Consider the following 20,245-nt stretch of genomic DNA (forward strand, 5'->3'; position numbering starts at 1 on the left):
ACCGCTTAAACTAGGTTTATCTCCAAAACAGAATTATGGAAGGAAATTGCAAAATAATCCAATTTCTGATTTAAAAAGCAGATTGTATGCACTCTTATTTTAGAACTTCAGGGCAATATTGACAAAGTGAACTTAGTTTGAGAAACAGATCTGAACAGCAAATTTCTCCAGTGGATTGAAAGAATGATAATAGTACAGGTTTACCATCCTGGAGAGAATACCAGTGGAAAAGTATGATTTAAATATTTGCTCCTACCAGAGTTGAAAAACAAAATAAACACAGTAAAATTCTGGAGAGGATATGATGATATAGGGGATCATTTGCATATCTTAATCCCAGTCTTAAAGGATGCTGGTTAGATTAAAAAATAACAGATGTAAATTCCTGTTACTTTGAGGCTTAAAAAAAACCTCCCAATTTGTGGAAGTTAAACAAATCTGTTTAATTTCTTATAACTGCAATAAAAGTTGTGATGGGTTCCCCCAAGTTGCCACCTGGAACTGGGGTACCATTGAGCCCCCCTGACCCACCATCTGGGCACCCGTTACACTGTACAGCTGTGACCAGCCTGCCAAACCCTCTCCCAGGCTTCAGCACACATACAGGTAGGGACACACCCAGTTGCAGTACATACAGATGGCTGTGATCAGCTCTGCATTGGGGGGCTACAGCTAAGGAGCTGCTCAAGTGCCCATCTCCCTCTGGAGTGTAAACCCAAAATTATACCGTCTTGTGCTGCACACAGATCTGTAGAGCATAAGCTCATGAAATTCGCCCCCTCCCTAAATGTGGAGAGGAAATATACAACAGCTTTTTGCCCCAAGTTATGACTCCCACATACTGGTTTGTGATAAAACAAAAAATTATTAACTACAAAAGATAGATTTTAAGTGATTATAAGGAATAGCAAACAGATCAAAGCAGGTTACCTAGCAAATAAACAAACGCAATCTAAGCTTAATATACTAAAGAGGTTGGATATGAGTAGCAAATTCTCATCCTAAATGATGTTTCCAGCAGGTTGCGGAGATTCCTAAGGGACCAGCTGCACTTGCTTGAAAAACCCAGGTGTTACTTTCACAGGCTAAACATTCCTTCAGCTTGGGTCCAGCACTTTCCCCCAGTTCAATCCTTGTTCCTCTAGTGTTTTCAAGAGTCGTCTTTGGGTGGGGAGTCAGTGAAGAACCTCTGATGTCACCCCCTGCCTTAAATAGCTTTTGCATATACTTTGTCTCCAAGCATCGTTCCCACGCCAGTCAGTGGAAAAACACTGGTATTCCCAAGATGGAGGCCAGTACCAGGTGACCTGATCACGTGACCTTATAGGGTCCTAACAGCCATGGGTCAGAGACTGTTTACAGCGTCCTCAGGAAGGCCTCCCGTGGGAGATTAACCTCTTCCTAAGGCCTATTGTTTTCTTCTAATGGCCCATTAACCTGAATGGGCCCTTCCCAGCCAGCCATCTAGACTGAGTGTCTCTTGCCTAGGGAGCGTTCCCCAGGTGTAAACACATTTGTAATACAGATATATAGTCAATGTTCCTAATTTCAGATACAAAATGGTACTTGCATATAAGTAGGATAATCATATTCAGTAAATCATAACCTTTCCACTGATATCTCACATGACCTATCTTGCATAAAATACATTGTGATTGTCATAATCATATCATATAATCTCTATGAAGAATATGGGATGCAGTGTCACAAATGTATTTCATCCTTTTGAGAAATACCATCTCTAGAAAGGTAGTTAACAAGAAATAATTTTAAAAAATGGAAAGACACGCTACCTACATTAGATTAACAACTATTTCAGGAAAGGTGAACAAAATGGGATATATATCAGTTTTTAAAATTACAATATGTATGCCTCAATTCTGCTGTTTTCCATTAGCTTGTATATCATTCATTCTCTTTTAATACTTACACTGTTAACCATTATGTTAATGTTTTATAAAAAGTAGGTAAAAATAAGTTTCTGGAAACCTCATTTCTGCTGACTATACTCTTGCCGTGATATTGTTTCAATGCACTAGGAGAGAAGAGGGAGTCTTAACTGTAGTGCTTGGGGCAATGTGCATAAAGCAGTAGTAGATCTTTCAGTTTCAACAGGAAAAGATTTAATATTACTACTGTGTTCTCTAATTATTGGAGTGTACCTTGAGTTACAAATCAAACTTCTTGTGATTGTCTGTTGCTTTATTCTTGACCCTTTCCTAACATACAAGAGAACTTTTTCCACTAACTGCCCAACTCCAGTATGCTTTTTTCTTCTGTTCTCCTCCTTCAGTCTGAATGTATCCTTTATTTTGTAGGCCATTGAAGGATTTGCTTGGTTATTTGGGACAGTCACCTTGAAATATTTGACTTCTCTAATATTTGGAGTAGCTGATGATGTAAGTGCTGCTTTTTTAATGTTAGTCATTGTTAAAGGTTTTATTTTAGACAGTTATGTTGCTTCATATCTTATTTAATCCTTTAAATATTTTTTCTTCTCTGAGAAATAAAATATTTAAACTGCACAATATTTAAAATGATTGCTAAATTATTATTCCATTTTCCTTTCTTCCTAAATGAAATGGACTTAAACATTAAACCAAGCCAATAAATGAACGCTGTTACCTTTTGGTGAGCCAATGTAATGTTCCAAGAAATTGAATTAGCATGGAAAAGTGAAACTTTGTTCAGCTCTTAACTGACCGCCATTGTTGTAGGACTATGCATTTGCTAAGTAAAATTTTTGGTACATGGCAAACAACTTAGTAAAACTGTCTTCAGAGTTTTAAAAAAATTTAGTGACTTCTTTTTAAAAACCTATTCATGCTTTATGGGAAACCATGGGAAAAACTGAATTTATAAATTCTACATTTAGATTACATCGTTCTGCACTCCTACTTTATCATTAAGAGGTTTTGCATGAAAATGGAATTTAAGCATTTATGTTTTATCTATTTAGCATGTTTTGATCAGAAGCATTGAGGAAGGAAAAGAGAATGATGCTGTAATAAAACAGTACATTAAAATAACCAGCAAGTAACAAATTGGCAAATGTCATCCAGAGCTAGAATAAATTAACAATACAAAGAAGAGAGGAGATAGTAAGATTTATCTACATCTTCAAAAATAATGTTGAAGTTTTGGTTAAGATAATTGTGTCCCAAAGCCCTTACAAATTTTCTTAACGTTTCTATTTTGGCTTTATTATCCTTTATTATATTATATATTTGGTACTGTATTGTCATGAGATTTCTAGGATTACTTGCACAGAAGTGGGAGAGGAATTATCACTCCAGGGTTTTATGATTTCCATAGCTATCCTCCAGGCATTTGGTACAGAAGCTGATTTAAATGATGATTACAACCCACAGTTAGTAGTTCTGCAGTTTCACATTTGAGTTCCTTCAGAACTCTTGGGTGAATATCGGCTTAGTTTATCAGTTTGTTCCATAACCTCTTCTAATGACACCTCATTCTGCAACAGTGCCTCAGATTTGTCACTGAAAAAGAATGGCTTATGTTTGGGAATTTCCCTCACATCCTCAGCCGTGAAGACAAATGCAAAGAATTCATTTAGTTTCTCTGCAATGGCCTTATGTCCTTGAGTGCTCCTCTTCCATCTTGATCATCCAGTGGCCCCACTGGTTGTTTAGCAGGCTTCCTGATTCTTATGTACTCAAAAAAATTTTGCTATTGCTTTTTGAGTCTTTGACTAACTGTTCTTCAAATTCTCTTTTGGCCTTCCTAATTATATTTTTACACTTCATTTGCCAGAGTTTATGCTCCTCTCTATTTTCCTGACTAGGATTTAACTTCCACTTTTTAAATGATGCCGTTTTGTCTCTCACCGCTTCTTTACTTCATTGTTTAGCCATGGAGGCACTTTTTTTGTTCTCTTACTGTGTTCTTTAATTTGGGGTATACATTTAAGTTGAGTCTCTGTTATGTTGTCTTTACAGAGTTTCCATGCAGCTTGCAGGGATTGCACTTTTGGCACTGTACCTTTTAATTTCTCTTGTGCTAGTTTCCTCATTTGTATGTAGTCCCCCTTTCTGAAATTAAATGCTACAGTGTTGGGCTGTTATGGTGTTTTCCCCACCACAGGGGGGGATGTTAAATTTAATTACATTATGGTCACTATTACCAAGCGGTCCAGCTATATTCACCTCTTGGACCAGATCCTGTGCTCCACTTAGGACTAAATCAAGAATTCTCTCTCCTCCTGTGGGTTCCAGGACTAGCTGCTCCAAGAAGCAGTCATTTAAGGCATCAAGAAATTTCTCTCTACATCCCGTCCTGAGCCTGAGGTGACGTACCCAGTCAATATGGGGATAGTGGAAATCCTCCATTATTATTGAGTTTTTTATTTTTATAGCCTCTCTAATCTTCCTGAGCATTCCGCAGTCACTATCAGCCTCCTGGTCAGGTGGTCAGTAATATATCCCTACAGCTATATTCTTATTATTAGAGCATGGAAATACTATCCATAGAGATTCTGTGGTTCAGTTTGGTTCATTTAAGATTTTTATTTCATTTGATTCTATGCTTCCTTTCACATATAGTGCCACTCCCTCACCAGCGTGGCCTGTTCTGTCCTTCCGATTTATTTTGTTCCCTGGTATTACTGTGTCCCATTTATTATCCTCATTCCACCAAGTTTCTGTGATGACTATTATATCAATATCCTCATTTAATACGAGAACTCTAGTTCACCCATCTTATTAATTAGACTTCTAGCATTTGTATATAAGCACTTTAAAAACTTGTCACTTTCTGCCATTGCATAATGTAATTGAATGGGACTCTGTCATTTGATTGTTTCTCATCAGATCCTACCAGTATTTTATCGTTTTCCATCCTCTCATCTTTACTAGTACATAGGGGAGGATCTATTAATGGAGATTCTCTAAGGGATGCTTCTGTCTGAGCCACGTGCTCCTCTGCACCTTTTGGCTTTCCACCAGCCCTTAGTTTAAAAACTGCTGTATGACCTTTTTAATTTAAAGTGCCAGCAATCTGGTTCCATTTTGGTTTAGGTGGAGCCCATCCTTCCTGTATAGGCTCCCACTTTCCCAAAAGTTTCCCCAATTCCTAATAAATCTAAACCCCTCCTCCCTACACCATCATCTCATCTACATATTGATTCCCTGCAGTTCTGCTTGTTTAACTGGCCCTGCGCATGGAACTGGAAGCATTTTAGAGAATGCTACCATGGAGGTCCTGGACTTCAATCTCTTACCTAGCAGCCTAAATTTGGCCTCCAGGACCTCTCTCCTATCCTTCCCTATGTCATTGGTACCTACATGTACCACGACCACCAGCTCCTCCCCAGCACTACACATAAGTCTATCTAGATGTCTTGAGAGATCTGCAACCTTTGCACCAGGCGGGCAAGTCACCATGAGGTTCTCCCGGTCATTGCAAACCCAGCTAACTATGTTTCTAATGATCGAATCCCCCATGACTATTACCTGTCTCTTCCTAATAACTGGAGTTCCCTCCTCCGGAGAGGTATCCTCAGTGAGAGAAGGTACCGCAACATCATCTGGAAGGAGGGTCCCAACTATGGGATCATTTCCCTCTGCTCTAGTTGGATGTTCTCTTTCCCTGCACCTTTCATCCTCTTGAACAACACAGAGGCTGTCAGACCGGGGGTGGGACCATTCTATTGTCTCATCTATGTAGCTCGGTGTCCCTGGGCTCCTCTAGTTCAGCCACCCTGGTCTCCAAAGCCCGTACCAGGTCTCCGAGGGCCAGGAGCTCCTTGCACCGAATGCACACATACGCCATCTGCCCACAGGGCAGGTAATCATACATGCTGCATTGGGTGCAATAAACTGGATAGACCCCACTCTGTTGCTGGTCTTCTGCCTGCATTCTCTTTTTACTCCTGCAACTCGTTCCTTAGTTGATGTTTTGTTTTTATCAGGGGGTGTTTTGGCTTTAAATTTAAAGAATGTTGTGTATCTAGCCCCCCCGACACACACACTTCCCCCTCTAAACTCCCTCGCAAAACTCCCCTGTTAGCTGCTCCTGTTCCCTAGCTCTTCTGGTTGCTTAGGAGTAGGCTTTTTAAAGCTCCACCCCCTGGTTAAGGGTTAATGGGTGCTAAAGGGTGTAGGGATCAAAGCCTCTTTAAGAAGCTCTTAGTCTAGTTTAGGAGGGCGCTAGGCTCAGCACATGGTCCCCCAAACAAACAGACCATATGGTATATTTCAGTCAAGCAGCAAGCACACCACAAACACACGCACTACAGACAACAAACTTACCCCAAGGGTCACGTAATTGTTCCTCCTTTACCTGGAGAACTCTCTTGCAAAGCTCCCCTGTTAGCCGCTCCTGTTTGCTAGTGATGTATTCCAAGATGTTCCCAGAGTTCACGGGTACTAGATGAAGAGAGAAGATAAGAAGCAGGTATCCCCTAAGTATGAATATGCAAAGCTCTTGATGAACCACAGTTACTTGGTAATCAACTTTTTTCTTGTAATCTTCTGCTGTATGTATTTGAGCAAACCTAACAATTTTGTACCTGAAAATCTCATTTAATCTGTCCAAATAATGACTTGGTGCATTTACATTTGTACTATTAATAAAGAGTTTTTGTTGAACTAAATAGGAAAATGTTTATGAAAAAAGAACTTTGTTACAGCATATGAGATCAATTTCTTATTTACTGATGTTTTTTGCTTTATATTTCCTACCAGGCGCATATAAGTAACCTGCTAAAATCAAAATTTATTGGCTACAAGGATTTTGATACGTTAATGTACACCTGTGCTGCAGAGTTTGACTTCATGGAAAAAGAGGTAACTTATTAAAAATTGATTTACAAAAGAGATAACTTGTTTATATTTTACCTCAACTGTGATTGCTTCTACCAACAAATCTGAGAGCTGTTTGCTGTCATTGTAAGACTTCTGTTTCCACACTCAAGTGGAGCTAGATTTTCGTGAGGTTAGAAATAGGAAGTGTATGATTTCAGACTTGAAGGAGCTCTTAGATTTGGATGCGAGAGTAAGTACTGTATAAGGACAGATTCTTTAAGTTTTGAGATACTACTTGTTTTATATAATTAGCAATACATAACAAAAATGTTGAGGAGATGAAAAGTAGGTGAGAACCATATCTTGAGGTCCAATGTCTTGTGGTTTGTCTGCGCAGAGAATCACTTTGGCTGGACGAGTAAAAATGCTTTTAGGGCCATTAAACGTGTCTTGGTGCAGTCATAAATTTATGAATGTTAAAAAATGAATTGGCGAGTGTTTGAGATGATCCACAATTTAGTTCTAGCCTTATGACTGATAACTAAAGAAAATAAGCTAGAGATAAGATTGAAGCCTCCAAAAAGATGCTAAAGGCAATTGTAAAGTAGAAATTGAAAAGAACTTATAATAAATAATAATAATTGGAGATATACCAATCTCCTACAACTGGAAGGGACCTTGAAAGGTCATCAAGTCCAGCCCCCTGCTTTCACTAGCAGGACCATTTTTTGCCCCAGATCCCTAAGTGGCCCCCTCAGGGATTGAACTCACAACCCTGGGTTTAGCAGGCCAATGCTCAAACCACTGAGCTATCCCTCCTTACTTAAACATAGGAGGACTAATTTATAAATGCTGTATCAGTGTTATGAGTACTAATTAGGTAGCTGGATGGGGCTTGATGTCTTGAATCTCCTTTCAGTTCACCTTGTTTTTGCTATATGTTGAAATTTAAATCTACCCAGAGGAAAAATATTTCAGATATAAAGCATGGTAGCTTTCAGAGTGAGAATGGTAGTAAATTAAAACTAAATTTGAAGGAAATAAAAGTTTCTTTGCATTTCAGACTCCAATAAGATACACAAAGACGTTACTACTTCCCGTTGTTCTTGTGGTTTTTGGGGTAATCACCATGAAGGTAAGTGATTCATTTAGTGAGTTAACTAGTTCCTCTTTTGGTTGTGTACTGAGGGAGAGCAGTAAATTCATTCAAATGAGGAAGAGCTAGGTAAATTAGAGTAGAAATGATAGCCAGATTTTTTTTGGAAGAAATGCTGTACTGTCTTCTGTATGATATGGTTCACTGACCTGATCCTGCACCACCTGAAATGGATGCCAAAACTTCTGTTTTGCCTTATAAAAATCATGCCTGTGAAAACACCCATTTAAAAATTAGTGGCTAGTTTTTAACACATAGTATACATTTAGGACTAATTTGCCCTCCCTTATGTACCCCTTTTATTCTGGGGGCTTGTGGGACCTTTATAGTTGGGTGGGGCCAGAGTTATTCCTAATTGTCCTGTTCAACTTGAATATTTTTATTCTAAACAATTTAAAAATGAAATTTTATTAAAAATGTACTTTAGTTCTATTTTGCACTTATTCTGTACCTGATTGACAGCCTATATAACTAATTGTTTTTTGTTATTGCACATCGCAGTTTAATTTACTCAAGAACAGACAGGCTAGATGCAGGCTGCTTGTCTAATAAGAATTATTGGTTGGCATGTGTATCTAAAACATTGAATGAAAACTGCCTTTACTAATGTTTTAACCATACCATCTCGAGCCCTCTTAATTTAATTTTAGAATTTTAAAATGTTCAGAAATGCTTTAGAAAGATGCTAATTTGTCATATTTGTTAACTTTCTTTCTGTTAACAGGCAATTAAATATATTGTGTGGGTTTTATCTCAGAAAGACCTCTGTGAACGGTAAGTATTGCCTTTAAGATGTTAAACTTAATGATGATCTTTGAGTGGCTCTCCATATTCCCTCTTATAGGTACTGTGCTGCCTATTGGTGCCTAAAGATAGAACCTTCTCCCAGTAGTGTCCGTTAGTGTCCCTCCTACCTCTCCTCCCATATCTCTGAATGTTCTGAGGGCAAGGCCATATAAGGATGCGCAGCATCCTCTACCACTTCAGTTCCTTACAACCATGTGCCTGGATGGAAATGAATGATTCCGGTCCCCTTGGATCTGGCACTCCATGAGTGTTTGTTGTTAGTTGTTTAGTGATTTGTATAGGTAAGTAGTTAATTTGTTAGTATCTTAATTCCAGGTTATGGTGGAACTGAAGAGGATAAAACTGAGAATGAAGCGGTGTGTTTCATGCCCTGCTGTTTTCCCAGCATCAGACGTTAGGTGCCTGAAGTATCTGGGAGAGAGCCATTCTCCTTCTGGGTGTTGCATCTGCCTGACTTTTACACTCTGAGCTTACCAGGAGAGGCAGAATAGATTCCAGGTGCTGCTGCTTCTTCAGGCTAAGCCCTGTGGATCTGGACAGTTGTTGGATCCAGGGTCCAAGAGGCCAGTTTTGTCTCCTGTGATTTCCATCAAAGCAGTTGAAGGATTCCAGGAAGTCAGAACCGTGTTGGATCTGGCTTTGGTTCCCACTACTCCATCCGTCAGGCCCTCGAAGCTGCCTGTGTCGGAATCAAGGATTATGCTATCAGTTCTGGGTGTCTTGGTTCCAAAGAGGAAGAGGTCTGTGGATAAGAGAGACCCTGTTAGCAGTGCCGGATCATGTGCCTCATTATCAGATCCATCTGATTCCAACAGAGTCTCTATAGCTCCAAAATCAGTCTGTTCCGGTCTTGGCTTCAGGATCCAAAAGGATGGATTTGAGGATTGTGTCAGATCGGTCCCATTTAAGTCTTTGGGTCTGGCTGTAGTCCCATTTTCAGGTCCGTTTTCAGTTCCAAAGAATACTGTGATGGTGGTAGCTGATGTGTATTATACACCTTATGATTTTTCCTCAGATCTGAGTGAAAAACCAGAGGGTCTTGAGAACAGACGGGCATTGTCAGTTCTGAGGTTTGCATCTTCTTCACCTGACTAAAGGAGAAGAACAGAGGAGATTGTCTGTCAGTCTTTCTCCTGACCGTTTATAGCTCTTCCTTCTCAGACTTCTACACGAAGATCTTTCTCTCCACTTGTTTCTGGCCTCCCTCTGTCTCCAGTGCATTCTGTCATGGATGCAAGGCCAGGTTTGAATCTGTTGCTGGGGAGACTGGCAATCCTGGGCTCCGTGGCCTTACTGGGGACCACCATAGGAATTTTTCAGTTGTCCTGCATGTTGATGGAGAATAGTCGTGTGGCAGTTTTCCAGAATGGGCCATATTTTGGAATTTAATGTAACCACCATATGCTCATTACATATTCTTAATTGTCAAAGTATCTCACAAGTGATTATAATAACTTCCTTTGTTTTCAGTTGAAATTTGCTGACCAGATCAGTCTCACACTGAAGGTTGTGCACCAGTAGAAGTAGATTGTGTGCCCATTGTTTGTACATTTGTGCATAGTGGGTCAATATAAATGTACATGAATTCCTAATGTAATGCTTCTCCATTTGTAAGCTTTTGTATATATAGAAGAGCATCTAGTCTACTGGTGAAGGTAATTTTGAATCTGTCAAACAATGGTTGGTGAGTGCATCTGAGTCATCTTACAATTCAGGGTCACTGGATTTCTCAAAAGAGAAGCTTGCACCTTGTTTTGGAGTTGCAACACATCAATCTGGCCCTCAGATCATTCCTCCCTCACTTTCATGGGAGGGTTGTGCAACGAGTAACAGATAATACATCTGATATGTATTGTGTCAACAAACGGAGGTGCTTAGTCTGCTCTCATTTGTGCAGTGACAATCAAATTATGGAACTGGTGCATTCTTCACAACGTTTATTTTGTGGCTCTGCATTTGGCAGGAGAGAATAATATAATTGCAGACCGTCTCAGCAGAAACAGTTCTAAAATTCATGAAGGCCACTGAAGGATCAGTTGATTTAGGACATATTTTCCAGTTGGGATCACCCAGATGTGGACTCATTTGCAATTAGGTTCAACAAAAAGTGTTGACTCTTCTGCTCCAGAGCAGGCAAGAACAGTGAATCCATATCAGATGCTTCCTTCTGCACTGGGGAATTTTCTGTATGTTTTCCACCTTTCCTTTGATCCAGAAGGTGGTGAGGAAGATATGTTGGGATGGGGCAAAGATAATTCTCAGTGCCCCAGTTTGGCTGCATCAGTGGTGGTTTACTAATCTCCTTCAGTTGTCTGGTGGAGCCTTCATACATCTTCCTTTGTCTCCAGATCTGCTGTCTGAGATTCTCAATTTGGATTCACAGTCTCTTCATCTGATGGCTTGGATGGACAATTGGACTTAGACTCTGTCTACTCTTGAGCAGTCAAATTTCTTAACTCTAGAAAACTGTGTACCAGAAGGTGCTACCGTTTGAAATAGACCAGGTTTGTGGCTTGGATGAGGGAAAAATCTGATTCTCCTGTCTCAGCTTTTATATCTTGTATTTTAGAATATTTAATGCACTTAAAATCTGAAGGGGGTTATCTAACTTATCTTTGAACGTTCATTGGGTAGCTATCTCTGGTTACCATTTTTTAGTTGATGGTAGATTGTTTTTTGTGTATAACACAGTTAAGAAACTTATGTAGGTCTTGTCTAATTTGTATTCCCCTCAGGGCCGGCATTAGGGAAAATGGCGCCCTGGGTGAACTTGTGTTTTGGCGCCCCTGGCCCCCATGGGCATGGCTCATAGGCTCCCCAACCTCTACATCCCCACCCTGCGCCCACTTTGCCAGTAACCCCTTCATTGTGCCCCCTTTGCCCCTAACCTCTGTATAGTGCCGCCTTCACCCCAACCCTTGTACTTCCCTCCCGCCTGCGCCCCCAGCCCTGCTCTGCCAGCGTGTCCCGCCACACTGCCCACTTCCCAGTACCCTCTGCCCCCTTATGTCCAGCAACACCCATGCCCAGTGGTCCCTCACCCAGAGATCTCCACCACAGATCCCTATGCCCAGTGCTCTCCCACCCACAGACCCCCACCCCACTGCCCATCGCCCCTCTCACAGCCTCCTCCCCCCCCACAACTGCCCAGCACACCATATTCCTGAGGGATTTCAGCACCAAAAAAAATAAAAAATGCTGTGCACAATATTTTAAAATTCTACAAATTTTGTTTGCCAATAAATAAATGTGGAGGCTCCAGCATTGTCGCAGTGGTAAGCGTAGGCCACTGGCTGCACAGAGGTGGGAGATGACCCTGCAGCCTTCCCCCTTCCCTCCCCTTCTAGTATAGGGACTTGGCAGTGAGATACCTCTGTGCACATGTCAAAAGGCCACAGGGAAGCATTTTACATGATGGCTGGGATGTCATGACCCAAAATCTATTTGAATGACAAAAAAGAAATAGCAGATACCAATGGCTGAATCCAGCCCTCATCCAGGCCCTTGGCTGCCACTGCTCTGGCCATCACCTCCCAAATGGCCTTTAATTCTCCCAAAAATAGCATGTCTCTCTAATCCTGAAAAGTAAAGAGGTGCTTGGGACATGCAGCTTAATAAGAAAGGGAACCAATTCATCCTTCCTAAACATATACAAGTAACAGCACAAAGAGAATAAAGCAAGAAAACCTCAGTTTCCATCCTTCCCTTCCACACCTGTCTCCCCTCCCTCCCCCCCATTTAAGACTTCAATGCCCAGCCCATCCTCCCCACCCGCTCCCTGAAGTCCCTGCCTGGCTCTACCCCCTGAGCTCGGCTCTGCTCCACCACTTTTTTCCATGCCTCTCCGGGTATCCCCTCCCCCCTCTGTTCCCAGCCTTGCCCGGCTCCCCCTTCTCCCTCTGCCTGGCCCCGCAGGCTCCCCCTGCTCACTCACATGTCACGTCACATGGAGAGTTTCTGTCCTGGCCCCGGGCCCTGCCCCTGCTGGAGACTGAGTGGCTCAAGGAGGGTTGGAGGGACTCTGCTCCGCTCCAGGTGGTGGTGGGCCAGGCCGCCACACCACCAGTGATGGATTGCGCCACTCCGGACTCTTGGGGAATGGGGGACGGGTGGAACTGGAGCCCTCAGCTGGCCAACTGAGTGAGTGGGCGGAGGAGAGGGGCCAGGAGGGCGGGATTGGGGAGAAGCCTGCCAGCCCAGCACTAGGGAGGGGCCAGAGAAGAGGAATCCACGCTGAGGCCAAGTGAGGTCCCGCTGCAGCTAGCGAGGGGAAGCCTGAGCCCCGTGGGCCCAGTTTGCCAAGCCCTACTTTTCTTCTTTGTGATCTCAGTTTGGTTTTGGCTACACTTATGAAGTCATGTTTTGAACCCTTAGCTGAGTGTTTGTTATATTATTTTATTATTTATCTCTTAAGACATCATTTATTATTGCCATAACATCAGCCAGAAAGGTGAATGAATTAAATACCTTGATGGCTCATCTTTTACATTCCACCATTCACATCTTTTCATAAAGATAAGGTGATTCTTAGACCTGAATCCCAGGATTTTTCCAAAAGTGGTGTCAACTTGCTGGTATTTTTTCCAAAGCCACATACTAATGAGGATGAATCACCTTTATATACTTTCGGTGCAAGAAGGGTTCTTGCATGAAAATATCTAGATTAGATTATTCATATTTTACGCTAAGAATCATATGGGTTGTATGGTGTCTTTCCAGAATACATGTAGATGGATTAAACAATGTATTGTTGGATGTTACATGGTAGCAGAAATTCTTGTACTTACGATCATATTCCATTAGAGCTGTGGCAGCTTCTCTTGCTTGCCTTAAACAAGTGACTGGTGTTGAAATTTGCGGGGCTGCAGCCTGGAGTTCCATACACATTTAATAAGCATTATGCTCTAAATGTGGCCTGTAGGCCTGATGCTAGATTTAGTAGAGCTTTGCTTCAGTTTGTATTCAATTAGAACTCTGTTCCCTCCTCTGGGTTATTTTCAGCACTGCTTATGATACTATCCCATAAGTGGAAATATTCAGAGTCACTCGTTACTTACTAGTAACTGTAGTTATTCAAGGTGACTCTGTACCAGAGCCCTCTTTTTATCTCTTGGTTGGTGATGGAAGGAACTGAGGTGGTAGAGGGTGCAGCACCCCATTTTATGGCCTTGCCTTTAGAATGTGTTCAGAAACACTGAGCAGTTCAGCAGAAGGTTTTGTAGTTGTTGAGAGAGCACTCTAGAGGAGGGGTAGGTAACCTATGGCATGCGTGCCAAAGGCGGCATGTGAGCTGATTTTCAGTGGCACTCACACTGCCCGGGTCCTGGCCACCGGTCCAGGGGCTCTGCATTTTAATTTGATTTTAAATGAAGCTTAAACATTTTAAAAACCTTATTTACTTTACATACAACAATAGTTTAGTTATATATTATAGACTTGTAGAAAGAGACCTTCTAAAAATGTTAAAATGTATTACTGGCACACAAAACCTTAAATTAGAGTGAATAAATGAAGACTCGGCACATGACTTCTGAAAGGTTGCTGACCCCTGCTCTAGAGTCTAAGGGCTAGTCTACACTTACCGTCCGGGTCGACGCGGTGAGTTCGACTTCTCGGAGTTCGAACTATCGCGTCTGATCTAGACGCGATAGTTCGAACTCCGGAAGCGCTGCGGTCGACTCCGGTACTCCTCCACTGCAAAAGGCGGTGGCGGAGTCGACCTTGGAGCCGCGGACTTTGATCCCGCGGTGTCTGGACGGGTAAGTAGTTCGAACTAGGGTACTTCGAGTTCAGCTATGCTATTCACGTAGCTGAACTTGCGTACCCTAGTTCGACCCCCGCCCTTAGTGTAGACCTGCCCTAAGGGACACTGCTTGGAGAAGGTTTTACCACTAGGTGGTGTAATACCAGTAAGTGTGAATATGCAGAGCCATCTCAAAGAACTGTGGTTACCAGTAAGTAGCCTTCATTTTTGCTACCAAACAAATGTTAGGATTCTTTCTTTTCATTTGAATTGATATATGCCAGATGCTTTAGATCGAAAAGAGTGTATTGACCTGTTTTTGGAGAGCTGTTTGCTATTTACTAAATTGAACTTTTTTCTTTCACTGTATAGCATTCACAAAATAATATTTGTATTTGTGCTTATTGATAAGTTAAATTACCATAATTTCTGTTCATTTGCTCTTTTTTCTCACAAGTATCCTGCAAGAACATTAGGGATACGTGCATCAGTTTAGGAAAACAGACTTACAATAATTCAATAGCAAAGTTAAGGTTCTCTGGAAGTATCTCTTAAGGTCTCAATAAGCTTCATAAGTTGCTGTAAAAACAATGTTTTGTTTACACGGTTTCCTCCTAAGGAGCCAGAAACCATACATGTCATAACTAAGTAAATGGTTGTCTTGTTTTAACAATACATAGTAGGACATATTCTATGTACTTATCTTTTGTTAGGGAGTTTTTAGCTCTGTGTCCAAATAGCTAATCTGCTGTAAAGATTGTAGAAGTAATTGAAGTATTAAAGTGCATTTTCAGCATTGGAGATAAGCCAAAACATAAATATGGGACAAAGATATTTATCCAACTTGTAAAGAGCTTTGAAATCTGTGGCTGAAAAGGGCTATATAAGTGATATATATTTATCAGATCATTTCATAAATGTAAAGGAGCATTCTGTAGAACATATTAATGATTCTGTGCTATGAACAAATGTATTTGTGTGGTTTTTCTTTTTTATCCAGAGAGGATCATTTTAACCATGGTGAGGTAAGACTTCATCTTTATGATTTCATGTGTGACTCTTTAACTTGAATAAGTACTGGTACATTTTAAATATAATTTAAATGAGAATTCTCTTTGTATGATGATTCTCAAAAGTTTAGTTTTTTTGTCTAATTCCCTACTCCTCGGTTAGTTTCACCAGAATAACTTCTTCAAAATAACACATACAAAAGACATCCTATTTGTAATGGGGAAAAGTCTTACATTTTGTTTTAATGATATAAATAGAATATCCTGGATTCCAACTTTCATTTTTTTCTTGACATGTTTGAAGACTACCTCTGTAGTCTTGTTTGTTTGTAGGATTTGTGTGTGGTAGTTAAGCCTATTATTTTACTTTCTGCTCGTTGTCAGTTATTCCTAACATTTTATTAACATAAGTAATTGTAATTTTTTCAGTATTTGGTTGATTTTGTTGTTCTTGAATGATCGCTTTTCTTTGAGATTTTTTTCCATTTTAAGTTCATAAAGTCAGCCCAACTTAATATGACAGCTGCTTGATGAGGGGTGGAGCCATCAAAGTTTAGGTAGACAAGCTTATATCCCATCTTGGCATTCAAATCCCTAAATTCAAATTCTTTAATCCAGGAGGCCAATTGAAAGACTAGGGTAAAATGAGGGGTCAGATCACTAGAAATTAAGCAGTTCCTGAGGAAATGAAGTTTGCACTGAAGAAGCCTAGACTGAAGTACAAAATCCTTCCATATTTACTACAGTTAGAAAACTAATTAGAATCTAGGGGTTAGCATATAGATAATACCTTCCAATAAGCCTACACCCCGTAGACAGTTGCTTCCAATTTGGAGGAAGGAATCTCCTTCCATGCACAAAGAAAAAAGAAAAGTTTCCTAATGAGCTGCTTGGCACCCAATTATTTATTTTCCTGATTTATTTTGAGGCATCGTGCTGTTTTGCTCTTTAGAAACATCTTAATTTATCCAAAAATATTAAAATGATTCAAATAGGTAGAGATGTTGATTGGAGTGGCTGCATTTTTATCACAAGTTCTCAGGTAATGTGTGTCTGAGGTTATATGTATCAAGAGGTAAGAGTGTGGCACTGATACTCTGCTTTGAACTTATTGATATTTGATTTTAAGATCAATGCATCCGACGAAGTGGGTATTCACCCACGAAAGCTCATGCTCCAATACGTCTGTTAGTCTATAAGGTGACACAGGACTCTGTGCTGCTTTTACAGATCTAGACTAACACGGCTACCCCTCTGATATTTGATTTTAAGAGTATCAGAGCACTATGATACAAATAACTGGCCTTTTCACTGGATGCACAATTTTTAGTAATGGTGACAACTGTATTTGTCACACCTCTCATCTCTGGATCACTAAGTATTTTAGATACAGTAACTCCTCACTTAAAGTCCTCCCAGTTAACATTGTTTCGTTGTTACTTTGCTGATCAATTATAGAACATGCTTGTTTAAAGTTGTGCAATGCTCCCTTATAAAGTCATTTGGCAGCCGCCTGCTTTGTCTACTGCTTGCAGGAAGAGCAGCCTGTTGCTGCTAGCTGGCGGGGGCTTGAACCAGGGTGGACCGGCAGCCCCCCATCAGTTCCCTGCTCCCCTAAGTTCCCTGTGTGGCAGCCAGCCAGCAGGCTATCAGTTGTCTGCAGTTCAGCTGTCCCTCCCCCCCACTGCCATGTGCTGCCCCTGCCTTGGAGCTGCTCTCCAGAACCTCCTGCTTGCTGTGCAGGAGAGAGAGGGGAGCTAATGTCAGGGTGTCCCCCTCTCCTCTGCTCCCCACTTACACCATCTCCATAAGTGGGGAGGGGAGGGGAACGACACGACAGGGCTCAGGAGGAGGGAGCTTCATGGGAGCAGCTACTGTCTCAACTTGCTGATCTACTTAACAAGGCAGTGTACTTAGAGTGGTGCCCACATACTTCAAGGGGCAATGCACCTCTCTCACACGGTGTGTCTCTCTGACTGCCATGTTGTCTCCCCTCCCTCCAATCCTGCTGCCTTGTAGAATGTGAGGCTACATTAACAACAATGGATTAACCCTTGAGGGCTCAGCCAAAAGCTAGTTCATCGTTTAGCAGTAAGGCATTCCCTGGGAAATATCCCACTCTCTGACTTCACCACTTCAACCAAGCTTCACAATCATCAAAATAATCTTTTGTCTGGTGAAAATAAATGTCCTTGGAACCTAATCCCCCTCTATTTACATTAATTATTTTTGGGGAAATTGGATTAGTTTACCATCATTTCACTTAGTCACATTTTTCAGGAACATAACTACAACGTTAAGCAAGGAGTTACTGTATGTTAAATAACTAAGCCTCTTCCTGCCTATGAGGTAGGAGATGTCCATGCAGGGAACATTGCATCTATCATTGCCTGCCTGCCTGCCTTGCAGTTTTCCCTCCTGTATATCCAGCCATCTCTCCAGCTAGCCCTTCTATGCTGCTTTTCCTCTAGAGTGACCAGATGTCCCGATTTTTATAGGGACAGTCCCGATTTTAGGGGATTTTTCTTATATAGGCACCTATTACCCCCCACCACTTGTCCTGATTTTTCACACTTGCTATCTGGTCACCCTATTTTCCTCCTTCCTTTCTCTATCCACATGTAAGCATACTTAAAAAAACAAAAAACCTCTCAATCCTCAGGGAGGACAAGTAAAAAAACCTACTTATCCATTGCCATTGCTTAAATTTGGAAAATTATTTTACTTTGCAATACATAAAAAAATCTCTTAAGTTTTGCATTTTTCAAAATGTATTTTGAATATCAGATGAAAATGTATCAAAATGGTAGCTTATGCTTTTGTGTATGTGGTTGTTTTTTTTGTTTGGCAGCTGGTATACCATGCATTGCAGCTATTGGCATATACTGTACTTGGTATTTTAATTATGAGACTGAAACTGTTTCTGACACCTCACTTATGCGTTATGGCTTCCTTGGTTTGTTCAAAACAGGTAAGATGTTCTTTAACCCTGCAATTCTCTCAACCCTTAATGTTACCATAACACATTGTTCTGTGAACTCTTATCCAAAATTATATAAACTGCTCTATTATTGTTCATAACTGCTGAATCTTTTAACTATAATATTTATTAGTTAAAATGAAAACACAGGTTCATTTTAAAAAAAATCAGCATTCCACTTACAGTATTACAACTAAAACAAACACTTGGAGTAGTGTAACTACAGCATAAGTCTGTCTTATTGTGCCTTGTACTGAGCTTAGTTATAGCACGTTACATTTTGCTTTTAATTGTACATTTCATTGCTATTGCTGGTTTTGTATCACTGTAATTTTATAAAAAATTAATGTTGGTGTATAATCGCGTTCCATTTTTCCCTGTTAGATTCATTGCATACATATCTATTCTCAGTGAAAGTTCAGTTTTAGATAGGCTTGAATGTTGAAACCATATTGTTGCTTTGAAGTTGAACTGGGATGCAAAATAAAGATGATTCTTCTAGTTTTAAATCACCTATAGTGGAAGAGCAGACCAGATTTCTTCAGATGTGGAATATTTGTTGGAACTGGCTATTCAGACAAGTATTCTACATTTTTGAAGGGTGATCCTCACACCCAGAATACAGTTTGTCTTTAGAACCACAGCTAAATATCTGTTAAATGGACTTCTGCCTGATTGTCGTCATGTACAGTACACACAGTACTATAGTATGCAACTACATTGTTTTTATATGTGGGACATGGCAATTTCCAGTATATACCCTCTTTTCACTTGCTTATAACTTTGTCAAATTTTAATTGTTAAGATGAAATTTTCCATGCCTGAGTGTCTGTCTCAGGCTGTTTTTGAAAAATTTCCACCAAAACAGTTCAGTGGTTTCCAAGAAAAAAAATCCATGTTCAAAAATCCTGGCAAGCTGTAGCACCTCCATGCATTGAAACATGTCCATTTTGGGGCAGGGGTGGAGGGGTGGCCTTTTGCCATCTGTCACTGAGGGGCTGTCGCTGCACCCCATCTCCAAGCATGCACTGCCGCACCTAGTCTCAGTTAAGGAGATTTATGCTTTTATAACAAAGGTAAACAAACAGAAGGCAGACTTAAATCAATACCTGACCCCCAGACTTCAGGGCCAGCCCTCCCAGGGTCTTTGGCTCTCTAGTTCCTGGCAACTTCCTTGCCTCCTCTAACTCCTCTTGTTGCTGCAGCCATTGGGTTGCTTCCTTGGGTCCCTTAGTCCAGGGACCCACCACAGGAGTTAGCTTCAGTCCAGTGTGGCCTCTGCTGACCATGGCTCAGCCTGTCTCAGTTCTTCTTCCTCAGCTGTCTACTAGCAGCCCTTTATATAGGCCCAGCTCTAGCCCAGGTTCTGTAATTAGCCAGATTACGCTCACCTGCGCCAGTACCGGGGAGCTGGGCTCAGTCTATTCGCAGAGACCAGCTACCCTGTGACACCATCCCTGTGAAAATCTACCCAAATTTGACTACTACTATATTTGCCTTTGAGAAATCACAGTTCACACATAGAGACGACTTAGATTTTAGCAGTAAATCTCCAAAGATTTCATCTTCACTGAGCATATGTCTCTCTGTTTCTTGTGCTGACCAGAGTGCACGCTTCCTCCCTCACAACTCCTGTGTGTGACTCGACTGCACATGTGCCATTTCCACAGAACAACCAAACATGCCCCAGCTCCTCACAGCTTCTGTATGTAACAGGACTGCACATACGCCAGCCCCACAGAGTGACAGAATATACTTCAGTGCATGGCAGCAGGGTCAAAGCCA

General features: G+C 41.0%; 1 protein-coding gene across 1 annotated transcript in view; it reads left to right on the forward strand.

Annotated features, from left to right (window-relative positions):
* Positions 1 to 20,245, forward strand: part of DPY19L1 (dpy-19 like C-mannosyltransferase 1) — a 103,295-nt gene that overhangs the window by 58,997 nt on the left and 24,053 nt on the right. Inside the window, exons 14-19 of the mRNA XM_045007557.1 lie at positions 2,319 to 2,399; positions 6,705 to 6,806; positions 7,828 to 7,899; positions 8,645 to 8,694; positions 15,471 to 15,495; positions 18,332 to 18,451. Of these exons, the coding sequence (XP_044863492.1) occupies positions 2,319 to 2,399; positions 6,705 to 6,806; positions 7,828 to 7,899; positions 8,645 to 8,694; positions 15,471 to 15,495; positions 18,332 to 18,451 (450 nt within the window). The remainder of the gene's footprint in view (positions 1 to 2,318; positions 2,400 to 6,704; positions 6,807 to 7,827; positions 7,900 to 8,644; positions 8,695 to 15,470; positions 15,496 to 18,331; positions 18,452 to 20,245) is intronic.

Source organism: Mauremys mutica, chromosome 2, assembly GCF_020497125.1.
Source record: "Mauremys mutica isolate MM-2020 ecotype Southern chromosome 2, ASM2049712v1, whole genome shotgun sequence".
Taxonomy (NCBI): domain Eukaryota; kingdom Metazoa; phylum Chordata; order Testudines; family Geoemydidae; genus Mauremys; species Mauremys mutica.